General features: G+C 40.0%; 1 protein-coding gene across 1 annotated transcript in view; it reads left to right on the forward strand.

The window, feature by feature from the left end:
- Positions 1-7,635: 7,635 nt before the first annotated feature.
- NAPB (NSF attachment protein beta) overlaps positions 7,636-13,922 on the forward strand; it is a 138,624-nt gene continuing 132,337 nt past the window's right edge. Inside the window, exon 1 of the mRNA XM_007956250.2 lies at positions 7,636-7,733. Coding sequence (XP_007954441.1) covers positions 7,636-7,733 — 98 coding nt within the window. The remainder of the gene's footprint in view (positions 7,734-13,922) is intronic.

Genomic DNA, 13,922 nt, shown 5'->3' on the forward strand with positions numbered 1-13,922 from the left:
GTGTCTGAGTGAAGAAATGACTCTAGCTCCAGTGGGCCGGGAGCAGGAGGCCCAAGGTTGACCCCAAGGTTGAGGGGCTTTCACCCAGCCCCTAGAGCCTGGCACTTTGAACTTGGACTTAAAGCCTCCAAATTCTAAGAATAAACTCCTGTTTGTTAAGGTTAAGGCCATCCCATTTGTGGTATATTCTTGTCAGAGCGGAACTAGGCAACCAGAACAAGGACATAAAGCTAGTTTCCAGTATTTTCTTCTGACTCTCCTAAAAGTTTTAAAGTTTAACATTTTATTTTATGTCCATAATCCATCTAGAATTGTGTTCATGATGTGTCTGCTAATTTTTGTTGCAAATTTTTGCATCTGTGTTCATGAATGAGGAGGGCCTGTGATTTTCCTTTCTTGTATGGGCTTTTCCTAGTTTGGATGTCAAGGTGTCATGCAAGGAGCTGGAAGCTTGTTAGTAACCATCTGCACAGAAGAGAGGGGACACAGTCAAAATCAGAGCATTTTGGAGGGTTTATTTACTAGGAAAGTAGTGTGGGTTGAACTGTGTTCTTCAATAAGATGTGTTGTGTTGAAGTCCTTACCCATGGTACCTGTGAACATGAACTTGTTTGAATAAGGTCTTTTAAGATGTTATCAGTTAACATGGCTTTATACAGGAATAGAGTGGGTCCTAATTCCATCTGAGTAAACCAAAACCAAACCAAACCTACTGCCATTGAGTTGAGTCCAACTCATAGCAACTATATGGAACACAGTAGAACTGTCTCATAGGTTTTCTGAGGTTGTAGGGTTTATGGAAGCAGCCTGCCACATCTTTCTCCCAAAAAGTGGCTGGTGGATTCAAACCACCAATGTTTCATTTAGTAATCAAGCATTTAAAGTGCTCTTTTCCATCTGAGTGGTGCCCTATGAAAGAGGGAAAGTGACCAGAGTTTTGCTCCAGCTGCAAGCCAGGGAACACCTGGAGCTGAGAGAGAAGAATCTTTCCCTAAAATCTTTCAGACAGAACATAGTACTGCTGACAAGTTGAATTCAGACTCCTAGCCTCCAGAGCTGTAAGACAGTAAATTTGTGTTATTAAAACTATCTACTTTGTGTTACTTATGGTTATAGTAGTCCTAGAAGGCTAAAACAGAGCATATTTAAAACAGTGTGTGTTCAAGGGAGCCATAAGGCACAGTGCAATCACCTGAAACTAGTGGCAGCTGCTGAACATCCTAGGCCTAATGGGTGAGAGGAGAGATCTAGAAGGACAGAGAACTTGTCAGCTGGCCACACTGTAGAGGGACAAGATGACTCAAGATATCTTTACAGGCAAAGAGTCAAGAGAATATACACCGTGATGCAACACAATGCAAATGCTGTCAAGTCGGATCCAATTCCTAGCAACCCCTCCTTGGGTTTCCAAGGTGGTATCACTAGGAAAGTAGATTGCCCAACTTTCCTTCCAAGGAGTACTTAAGGGTTTGAACCTTCAGCCTTCTGGTTAGCAGTCAAATGCCTTAGGCACACCACCACCAGAGCTCCTTACACTGTGACAGCACTCACCTTCTGCCCGCCACCTCCTGTCTGGGTGCCTCATTGGCCAAGTGCAGCTAGAAGGCAGAAGGCACAGGTGCCCCATCAATAGAGTCCGTACAGGTCAGTGTCCAGGGCAGAGGGCAGGACAGAAAAGGGTAGAGAGTAGGACTGGAGGGGAAAACAGTTCCAGCCTTGGAGTATAACCTCTGATTTCCTAGTTAAACTGTTAGTTTTTCATTTTTGTTCATTTCTTTTACAGATTGGGAAAGGGATATTCTATGATCTAGCTTTGTTTTGTCTTCCTTATCAGGACACTGTTAGGCAGGAAGGTGGAACAGGAGGGCTGCCCTGGGCCTGAAGAGAGGAGAAAAGGGAGAGAGGTGGAATATTTAAAAAGGTTGATGAGCTAATACCTGTAACTGAACACAACCACCTGTGAGAGTTGGTCAATTAAACTTAAGCAGAACTACCACAGACCATGGAATATTTAAGGAGGTCACTCTGCTGGCATAGTGCCTAAAGTTGAGTGCTAACCAGAAGGCTGGCAGTACAAAACCCAACAGCCACTCCTTGGAAGGAAGATCGGGCAATCTACTTCCGTAGAGATACTACCTCGGAAACCCAAGGAGGGGTCACTATGAGCCAGATCTTACTCGATGGCAGTGAGTTTGGTTTGGTTTTTGGTATGGCTTGGTGCACCTTAGTCCTCAGAGTCACATCTTTGCTTTTTAACACTTTAAAGAGCTCCTTTGCACAATGCAATACCTCACTTAATTTCATGACTGCTGTTTCCATGGGCATTGATTGTACATCCAAGTACAATGAAATCCTTGACAACTTCAATATATTTTTTCATACAGTGTGATGTTGCTTATTGTTCCAATTGTGAGAAATTTTGTTTTCTTAATGTTGAAGGGTAATCCATACCGAAGGCTATAGTTTTTTATCTTCATCGATGCTTTAAGTTATCTTCACTTTCAGGAAGCAAGATTGTGTCATCCACATATCACATATGAGTCTTTCTCTAATCCTGATGTCATATTCTTCTTCTTATAGTCCAGCTTCTCAGATTATTTTTTCAGCATACAGTTTGAATAAGCACAGCGAAAGGATACAACCCTGATGCACACCTTTCCTGATTTTAAACCACGCAAGGCTATTTTGACAACAGTGGCAATATAGGTTTTGAGATTGGGAAGCGTCAGGCCTCCTACTTTGTTGATCTTCTTCAGTAAAGCTTTACTTATCTGAGATCTTTTTCCTTTCCATATAAATTTTGTGATTGTTTTTCCATCTTTTTAAAGAATGTTGATAGACTCTGGATTAAGATTGTGTTATATCTGTAGAATGCTTTGATTGTATCTACATATTAACAATGTTAAGTTTTCCTATCCATGACATGGCATATTCCTCCATTTATGTAGATTTCTTCCAGTTTCTGGCAGTAGTAGTTTGTAGTTTTCTTTGTATAAGTCTTTTGTGTCTCTAATTAGTTTTATTTCTAAATATTTTATCTTTTTGGTAGCTATTGTAAAAAGTATTATTTTTCTTCTTTTCAGAATTGTCTTTGTTTGTGTAGAGGAAGCCAACTTTTTTTGTTTGTTGATTTTTTTACCCTGCCACTTTGCTGAATCTTCCAATTAATTCCAGTAGTTTTCTTGCTATGCCTCTGAGATTTTCTATGTATAGGATCATATCATCTGCAAACAGTGACAGTTTTACTTCTTCCTTACCAATTCAGATGTCTTGTACTCCCCTTTCAACTTTGTACACTTTTAAATACAGAATTTAATTATTCCGTTTGCAGTGGTTCTTTTCATTCAATTTCATTGAATTTTAAAATGAAATTTCAAAAGAATACTTCTTGTTGTTGTTATGTGCTGTCAAGTCGGACCTGACTCATAGTGACCGCTCCTTGGGTTTCCAAGGCAGTATCACTACAGAAGTAGATTGCCCCATCTTCCTTCTGAGGAGTGGCTGGTAGGATTGAACCGCCAGCCTTCTGGTTAGCAGTCAAGTGCCTTAGGCACTATGCTACCAGAGCTTCTAAAGAATACTTAGGTAAGTGTTTTTAGTTAAAATATGAAAAAAAAATTAAAAAACCCCAACAGTTTGTAGTATATGTTTGAGTGGAGAAGGTACAATTTACACCATTGTCAAATTGCTATAAATATTCCCAAATGCAGCTTTGTTAATTTATGTATATATTTAATTTAAGTATATATTCTATAAAGTTTAGACCCCAAAATTAGGAGAGGTAAAATTAAGTATAGGCAAATATCTATTAGAGGAAAATAGAAAATAATAATGAGACATGTATATTAATATCATTAGTTCTATTCATTACTTGATATGAATGTCTACAAATATTTTGATTTTAATTTAATCCTTTTAAAATAGCAAATTGGCATGAAAACTAAAGTGATATAAGTTTCATTTATATGATATAACCTAAGACCTAAATAATCTATGCTTAATACAGTTCTTAAAGTTACAGTTCTGAACTGCAAATATAACTGCTTACAGAGAAAAATGGATTATTTCAAAGTTGTCCTTTTATTTTCTTTAACATTATCATCTAATGTAAAATTTGAACAGAACAAGGGGATAGTGCATAGTTTGAAATGGTACAACCACTATGGGAAATGGTATGACACTTCCTTAAAAAGTTGGAAACAGAAATACTATTTGATACAGCCATCCCACCATTAAGTATACATTCTAGAGAAATAAGAGCCAGGACATGAATAGATATATGCACACCCATGTTCATTGCAGCATTATTCACAATAGCAAAATGATAGAAATAACCTAAGTGCTGATGAATGGGTGAATGGATAAACAAACTATGGAGTAGCTGGTAGGTTTGAACCGCTAGCCTTCTGGTTAGCAGTCAAATGCCCTAGGCACTACACCACTAGAGCTCCAATCTAATTTATTGTATATTGATTCACTCTGAGTGTCCATGAATCCACCTTGATCTGCATGTAGGGAAAGGCCAGTAGGCTCTGTTTGGTTCTGCCTTGTTCAGGGTATAGGATTCTCCTTTCCTGCTCTATCTTCCCAGAAAATGTCTGAAGTCTTTTTGCCTCTTCTCTTATGGGTCCAGCACTACCAAAATGAAAGTTGTGCATAGGCCAGTGCTATCCATTAGAATTTTATACAGTGTTCTATATCTGTGCACTCCAATTCCAGCACTTGAAAAGTGTGTTATTTAAGGTTGTATGTCAACTTCGTTGGGCTGTGCTTTTGAATGGCTTGGCAGCTGAATTTAGTTATTCCTCATGATGAAATTGGATGTAGTGTAATCAACTCCATGGTGAAATCTGCTGTGAGCAGTCAATCGGTTTCCTTTGGGGTGTGGCTGCTTCCAGTATACATGGAGAAACTTTGGGAAAGGTCAGGAGCTCTGGTGGCATATTGCTTAAGGCATCTGACTGCTAACCAGGAGGCTTGAACCACCAGCCACTCCTCTGAAGGAAGATGGGGCAATCTACTTCTGTTGTGATACTGCCTCAGAAACCCAAGGAGGGGTTGCTATGAGTTGAAAATGACTTAATAGCAGTGACTTTGGTTGGGAAAGGTCTCTAGCTTTTTGGCAAATTTTGGATGCTGTATCTGGCCTAGTCTTCATTTCTAGTTTCTGGACTTGAACTAGTGGTGTGCTGTGTTGCCTGCCAATTTTGGGATTGTGCCATTTTACCTGTTGATGTTGGGTTTGTCAGCCTCCACAGCCAGTAGCTGCGTGAGTTAGTAGAAGCCTGAAGCTTGTTCTAGTGGGCCTAGAACAAGAGGCAGAGCTGAAGCCCAAGGTCAAGCGGCCCCTAGAGCCAGCAAGCACTCTAAACGCAGACTTCTAGCCTCCTAACTGTAAGAGAGGGAGCTCTGGTAGTATGGTGCCTAAGGCACTTGACTGTTAACCAGAAGGCTGGCGGTTCAAACCCACCAGCCACTCCTCGGAAGGAAGGTTGGGCAATCTACTTCCTTAGTGATACTGCCTCAGCAACCCAAGGAGGGGTCGCTATGAGTTGGGTCCGACTCGACGGCACATAACAACAACTGTAAGAGAATAAATTCCTGTTTGTTGAAGCCATCCACTTGTGGTATTTCTGTTACAGCAGCACTGGAGAACTAAGACATGAACCTTTATCAATAATTTTTTGAGAGTGAAGTGTAACTAAAAGGAGAAAAATAAAAAAAGGCTTCTGCTTACTCAGCAATAATGTAACTACTAATGTAATTCAACGCAAATTTTACAACTTTGTTGTTAGTAGTCATATTACCAAAGATACTATGTTTAAGCAATTTACAACTATAATTATCACATTATTATTTTGTGATTAAAATTGGAATGAACATTACTAAGGATTCTGTATGGTATGGTATGAAAGGAGGTCCAAAGGGGGGGGGGTGACACAAACCCTAGTGATGCCACTAGGTCCCACTATACTAAAATCCCATAGATTGTTGCACTTTTTAAATGTTTATTCCACTTTTTATAATTTTTCTCTCTTTACTCCTACATATAATGCCTGCCACCTTCAGTTTCCTGATTCCTTCCCCCATAGGGTTTCAAAAGCATGCACGATGAAATAAGCTTGTCCAAGTTAGAATAATGCATATAAGAATAGTAAATAAGCTCTGCACAACATAGACTTTCCTCTTTGCAGAGTGTCTTGCAATGAATGAACTCTGTGATACATGCGTTAGTTACCTTCCTTTTTAGCAGTTTGGCCCCTCTTGCCTTGCTCTCTTAAAGACAGGCTTCATTTTCCCAAATTTTGCATACAAATGTCCACAATGTATTCATTAATAGTTTGAAATTTTCAAAAATTCTCACTTGACCGTGATATTCATTCTTGCTTCACCACCTCGGCTTCAACATTGCCAAGTGTAAGCAGTCTAGACATTACATTAAAAAATAACTACTGCTGGAACAGTCCTGCATATCCTGCAGATTAAAGCTATCTAGGAATATTTTTAGATTAGCAGTCTTCCTGGCAGGCAGGAATTTTGTCCCAGGAGACCTACCCTCTTCCCTCCAGTTATTGTTGTTAGATCCTGTTGAGTTGGCTCTGACTCATAGTAATGCTATGTACAACAGAAGGAAACACTGCTGGGTCTTGGCCATCTTCACAATCCTTGCTATACTTGAGCCCTTCCTTGCAGCCACCTAGTCAATCCATTTTGTTGAGGGTCTTCCCCTTTTTCGCTTACCTTCCACTTTTTTTTTTCCCCCTTGATCTAGCATTTTGTAAAGCATAAGAGAGTATAAAATTCAGTCAGTATAGAGAGTGGATTATGCATATTAAACGTTAACTCACTTTTAAGGTACGAAGGGAGGGGACGGAGAGTTGCAGTTTGGAAACTTAAAAATAACTTAATTTCTATTTGTTGTTGTTGTTTTGTGCCCTGGAGTCGGACTGATTAATAGCGACCCCTCCTTGTGTTTCCGAGAGCGTATCACTACAGAAGTAGACTGCCCAACCTTCCTTTCCAGGAGTGGCTGGTGGGTTTGAACCGCCAGCCTTCTGGTTAGCGGTCAAGTGCCTTAGACACTAATACATTCTTAATTATCTTGGGGGAGATAAAAATGGCTCTTTCTGACAGTTGTTGGATTCTTTTCGGTGGCTGATTGGTGGGCATCACATGGCAATGGAACTGCTTTCAGGGGCTGCTTTGGAGAATTTGCAACTATCCAGTCTGTTATCCCTTTGCCTTCATCCATCTCACTGCCATTTATGAGTCATGTTCAAAAGGGATTCCTGAACCATTACAATGCTGCGTGTTTTAGCTGATATTTTAGTAGAACGCACCAGTCACATTCCATTTCCCACACACGCCCAAAGACTAAAAAACACTTTGACCTAGTAGCCCTCCAGAGGATCATGCCCCCGCCTCGAAACTCACGATCACACATCTCCCGTGCTTCGGCTACCTGGGAAGTGTAGTGCACTCCTCGCGGAACTGCGCCTCCAAGGCAGGGCCTCGGACTACAACTCCCGACAGGCTGTGCGCGCGCGCCTGCGCGCCTCGGGAGGCAAGGAAGGAGGCGGAGGCGCTTGGGGCGCATCGCGAGCAGGTTGAAGTGACAGTGATTGTGGCGGCGACATGGACAACGCGGGGAAGGAGCGTGAGGCGGTGCAGTTGATGGCGGAGGCCGAGAAGCGAGTCAAAGCCTCCCACTCCTTCCTCCGAGGGCTGTTTGGGTGAGCGCCGGACCGCGCGCGCCTTGTGGGCGTCTCCATCCCGACCTTTCGCCACCTCCAGCTTCCTCCAGGACTCCCCAGATTCTCCTAGAACCGCCCTCCGGGACCTGCAGAGCTCCGCTGGGGCCCTTAGCCACCGCGCGCCCTCCAGAGCTCTCTTAGGGTCCCGGAGTCCCCTTAGGGCCCGGCGTTGACTCTACGTTGGGGTGGGGTGAGGGTCCAGCCGCTGCGCCGAGACCGAGGGGTTCTGTACTCTACGGGGAGCTGAGCGCCAAGTGCCGCCGGAGGCCTGAGCCTGGCGGTCTTGGCCGTTTGTCTGGAGCCGGGCATTGTGCTGAGTAGCCGCGTAATCGGTGATCATGTAATAGACGAGTATTTTTCTCGGCATAGTATTTTTCCTTCATTAGCGATTCGTTTAAGGAGCTCTGATGGTTTAGTGGATAAGGTATTGGCTGCTAACCAAAAGGTCGGTGGTTCCGACTCCCCAGCAGCTCTACAGAAGAAAGATGAGGCGGTCTGCTTCCTAAAGATTTACTACCTTGGAAACCCCAATGGGGGTTGCTGTGAGTGGGAATCAACTCAATGGCAGTGAGTTTTGAGTGATTCACTTACTAGCCAGGGCCTGTTGTTGGGTCAACGTTAACACAGCCTGTGTATACGTTTGGGAAGCACCTTAATTTCCTGTAATTCTTCCAGGCTCTCCTAGGGAAGGTTTAAATTCAGGACCTCTCAAAAAACCGAGACAGCACTGACAGCTCCAGGAAGAATTCTGGTTGTTGAAGATGTGAATGATTCAGCTATTTAGGAGCAGAGAGGCTGAAATTTTGAGTATTTTGTTCTGTTTTTCCCTTTGAAAGTGAAAGTACTGACACCAAGAACAGATTTGTATTCCTGAGAAGAGCTAGTGATACATGCCTAGATACTGAATTATCCGGCACAATTTTATTTCTGTTCGTTTCAGTTTGTAATATTAGTTAAGAAAATATATGTATTGGACACTTTGTTTTGCCCCTTGCATTCTTTTGGCTATAAATTACAATACCTTACCGTGGGAGATACGTCTCCAGGAAATGCATAAATGAAAATTTCACACAGTGTACTGTAGTGTAGCTGCAGGGATGCATAAAAATGTGGATCCCTGTCCTCAGGAACAGCTTAGTTAGAGGGTTTCTAAATTTCTCATGCGATGTGTACTTCAAAAATACAACAGTGAATTAAATTTTTATTTCTCCTTTAAATGCTATGACAAAACATTGGGCACTGTGTAATACTTGATGCTAATATCGGTCACTTTTCTCTGGTTCACAGAACATTTAGAATTCATTCAGATAAATTTTAATGTAATAGTACCTCTTACTAGAAGGTGATCTTAATGTTTGCATTCAAGTCAGGGTGTGTTTCTCTGGTAGAGAATCTGATTGGTAGAGGAGAAAAGCTTTGATGCTTGTTTCAGGCCAGTACTCCTTTTTGTTGTGAAACTAGGTCAGATTTTGAGCCAATAATCCTAAAAGGATTTTTGAAAAGCTTTTTCATTTTAAAGAAACATCTCCTCTTTTCTTCATTGACAGTTGACCACTATTGAAAATGAGGCTATACAGGAAATCTTTCATCTCCACCATTCACAATAACTTTGCACCAGAGTTAATTGCATCATAGATTTAACCTAGATAAGGCATGTCAAGTTAATTATTCTACTTTTGTGACCTGGAGCAAGTTACAGAGCCTCTCTTTACCATTATTTCCTCTTCTGTAAAATGGGTTTAATAATAGTACATCTCATAGTTTCTGAGGATTCAATGAGTTTATGTGTATAAAACATTTAGAACCATGGTGATGATGATAATGAAAGTATTATCGATCTATCTTCAAAATCATCAGTCACAGTTTTTTACCAAGGAAATGGAGTACGAGACATTTTTTTCAGGATTTTAGAACCAAGGATCTTTCGGACTGAATCATTTGTCTTTTAATGAAATAAAATATCTGAAAGAGCTTTGTATGCATATGTATGAAAATACCTTAAAGTACTATGTCAGGAGCTTTGGAAGTGCAGTGGCTAAGGCATTTGGCTGCTAACTAGAAAGAAGTTCGGCAGTTTGAACCCACCAGCTGCTCCCCAGGAAAAAGATGAGCCTTGGAAACTCAGTGAGGCAGTTCTGTTCTGTCCTATATGATCACTATGAGTTGGAATCAACTCAATGGCAGTAGTTGGTTTTGGTTTATAAGGGTTATTTATACATGCATACTGTGTTATCTTCAGTTTAACATGGGCCCAGGAAATCTTGGGAGAAGAATATTTAGAATTCTGTGAGTTTTAATGGTATAATTATTTGAAGCTAAAAACCAGCCCTAGTTTCTCTGTCAGTTACAATGGGGTTGACTAAAATTTTTGATCAGTGTTAAATGTTTAGAATCCTAAATTATATGTGGCATCACTTGTGCCTATCTTCACCCTTCTAGGCATGAAAACATGTTAGCCACCTCCTCCCCTTCCCAATTTGTTATTAATGGTCTACATATTATCCTTTTTCAAATTACCCCATAGTTCATTTCCAGGACAGACTCCTGAATTAACAAAACTACACATTGGCTCTTAAAATATGGACACTCACGAATACACTGGAAGGCAGTGAGTTTGGTTTTTTTTTTTTTAACTGTCATCTGAGCTCACATTTGAGAGCTGACCAGCTAGTACTTCAAAGGAGATAGTGATGCTGTTTTAAGGATATGGTTGCCATTAGAAGGTACTCAGTATATTACAGATATTTCACATCACGGGATCATTCTAATATCCTAACTGCAAATTAAAGCCTATTATGAGTTCATCTCCTGCTTTGTTTAGTGTTTATCTACTTTTGTTGTAATATGTACTGCCAGAACTATTCCATAACTCTGTTGTTGCTTTCAGTAAAATTAGGTGAAAATATGCATTGTATCTTCCTGGCAAAGGGTCAGGCAAATATTTCTTTTGTATGTAAAGCACAAGTCCCATGCCTCGTTTGCTTAGTTTGCATGGTGTCAGTGTTCCTTCCCTGCATCTCCACCTGCAGGAAAAGTGCTAAAGAACATTGTAAACGTTGCACTGTTAGTGGTACAGTTAGTTGATCCTTGAACAATGTGGGGATTAGGGTGCCAACCCCCCACCCCCTGGCACAGTTGAAAATACACCTATAACTTTAGGTTCCTCCAGAACTTAACTACTGATAGCCTGCTGTTGACTGGTAGCCTTATTGATAACATAAAGAGTTGATTAATACAGTTCTTGCTGTACAGTTATTAGATTTTCACACAAAGACACAACAGATAAGTTTATTAACTACAGCATGATGATTATTATTCATTAAGTGACTGGATTATCATAAAGGTCTTCATCCTCCTTGTCTTCACATTGAATAGGCTAAGGAGGAAGAGGAGGGGTTAGTCGTGCTTTCTCAGATGGTAGAGGCAGAAGAGGTGGAGGAGGTGGAAGGATAGGCAGGAGAAACAGGCACCCTTGGTGTAATTTTACAGAAATCTTAATTTTTGTCTGACATTTTTGCTTTTTCATTTCTCTAAAAACGTTTCTATGTGGAGCCATCTTTCTTCCACCACTTCCTTTAGTCTCAGTGCTTGTATCATAGAAGGGTCCATGTTATAAAAGAAGTCAGAAACAGTCTTGAATAAGTGGAACCCTTCTGCTAGATTGTCTAATGTCAGTTTGTTTTCTGGCATGGCTTCCTCATCTGGCACTGGATGGGAAGCAGTCATCTCCATCAAGTTATCTTCTGTTAAATTCTCTAGTGTGGTATCTGTTAGGTAATGAATATATCTAAGATGCGTATCTTGAAAGAATTCCACATGTAAGTTGACCCATGCAATTTAAACCTGTATTAAGGGTCAGCTGGATTCTGTTTTTGCGTGTGGCTGCTGGTTAAACAGTGATGTGTTTTTGTTGTGGAATTAAAGTGAAACTTCCTCTTTCTGAAGGTTGTACTTAATTTTTCTGAAGACTGTACTACCTAAAGAGTAATGTTGTCATTTAGTTTGTTGCCATGGATGAGCTATAGAATTTCAGTTAATTCCCAATTTTAATCTAGAATCTTAATCAGCTGCTAACGGCACATAACAACAACAATGTGATTTTAAAGTGACCTGGGTCAAATGGTATGATAGTTTTGAATCTTCATCCTGTTGCCAGCAGACAAGTTGCAGATAACTTACACAATACACTTCAAATAATGTGGCTGCTTTCCAGTGACAGTGGAAAAACGTTATTGATGGTTAATGATATCTTCCTTTCCTTTAGAATGTTTCTCAGTATTAAAGCTTATAACAGAGCCATAAATCTGAGTGTCAATGTTAAGTCTAATGAAAGGCCCAATAGAGTTATCTTGCAATAGTCCTGAATCTATAATTTATTTGCTGTATGTGACAATTGGGAATATTCCTTAAGCATTATAGGCTATTAATTATTTATCAATATTCTTCACTCAGGCTTATTTTGTCAAAAATTGTTTAAATTCTGCCCAGGTATTGTGGGACCATATTGTCCCTAATTACAGTTCATTTTCAAATGCAGATTGGAGTTTTAAAAAACCATTAAGCTCAGATTTACTTACAGAGACAGATAGTACAGTATAAGAAATATATGTATTTTCTATAAAATTATATAGGAAATAATATATACTGTTTATACATAAAAATGAATAATATGTGTTATATAAGAAATATGCATTATTATATATGGGAAGATCAAATATGGGCTGTAGGTCTGTCATTTACTAGTATAGTGAATGTAGAAAATTAAATCCTACTCAGAGTTTCTGTTATTTTAGCTTTCAAATGGACAGAGGGTCTAAAACCAAAAAGCAAACATAGTGCCAATGAGTCAATTCTGTCTCATAATGAATATGTAGGCCAGAGTAGAACTGCCCTAAAGGGTTTCCAAGAGTATACATCTTTATGCAAGCAGACTGCCCCATCTTTCTCCCAATTCCAGTGACACATATGTTATTCATTTTGATGGTATCTTCATTTTCTTTTGATTTTTTTTCTGATTGATTCCTTTCCAAAGAAGTATTCAGGTATTTGTCTTCAATCTCAATAATTCTGTCTTTCATTGCATCAGTTCTGCTCCTTTGCCCTTTTAATGTGTTATTTCTGACAATTTAATATTAATCTTCTGGATTTCTGTCTGTAGATTTAAAATCATTTCTAATTTTTCATTTATTTTGTCATTTTGTTCTTGTATGTTCTTCCAAAATTCTTTTCGGTATTTGTCTGTGTTCTCCTTGATCTGTCTCTCAATCCTTTGAAGATACCTACATATAATTCTTTTGAATTCCCTATCAGGGAGTTCCAGTGCTGTTTCTTCTTCAGGAATGTGTTCTAGATCTATATCCTGCTTCCTTGTTTCTACCACTTTTTTTTGCTTCTTTGTGTGGACTGTGATGGTCTGTTGTCTCCGAGTCATTATGACGTTGTATTTAGACCTCTGTTAACTGTTGGTGAAGAGCAGCTAAGGGTGAGTCAGGCTCTTCTTGGTGGTTGTTTACCATAGGCCCATTGGTAGGGAAGGAGGTGGTGACTCTCACTAAGTGAAGCTGCAGGAGGTGTGGGTGTAGTTGTGTCGTATGGGGACTGTTGGTGTCTCCCATTCAGTTAGGCAAAAATAACAATTGATTAACCATCAGAAAAGTAAAAGCAAATTGACAAAAAACACACCGTGTAATCACAAAGGAACAGTAACCAAAAAAGAGAAAAGGGAAAAAAACAAAAGCAAAACAAAACAAGCATCACCACAGTATCTGGGAGAGCCAATATGAGAAAAAAGTAGAGAAGGAGAATAATAAAGAAAAAATTGGGAAAAAACGCAAAAAGAAAAACAAGGAACAGGGTTACCCACAAGAAAGAAAGAAAAAAAAATTGGAACCATGAACAGGGAAAAGAAAAAAAGCTGAAAACTAGAACCTGAGAAGGGAAGAATAAAGAATGGTAATAAAAAGGAGCAGAGGAGCAGGCAGCCATAGGGACCCAGGTAAGGATGGTAGGAGAGGTTTCCAACAGGGAGACAAACTTGTCTCTTGGTTTGTCCTACTGTGATGACGTGTTGATGTGAGTTTTGAGGCTGAGCCGGTGTTTCAAACCCAGCGGGATGCACGTGGTGCACAGGTATCAGCCCAGCTTACAAACTGAGACAGTCTAGGAAGA

The sequence above is a fragment of the Orycteropus afer genome, unplaced genomic scaffold (assembly GCF_000298275.1).
Source record: "Orycteropus afer afer isolate SDZICR_OR568_19922 unplaced genomic scaffold, OryAfe1.0 scaffold00594, whole genome shotgun sequence".
Classification (NCBI taxonomy): domain Eukaryota; kingdom Metazoa; phylum Chordata; class Mammalia; order Tubulidentata; family Orycteropodidae; genus Orycteropus; species Orycteropus afer.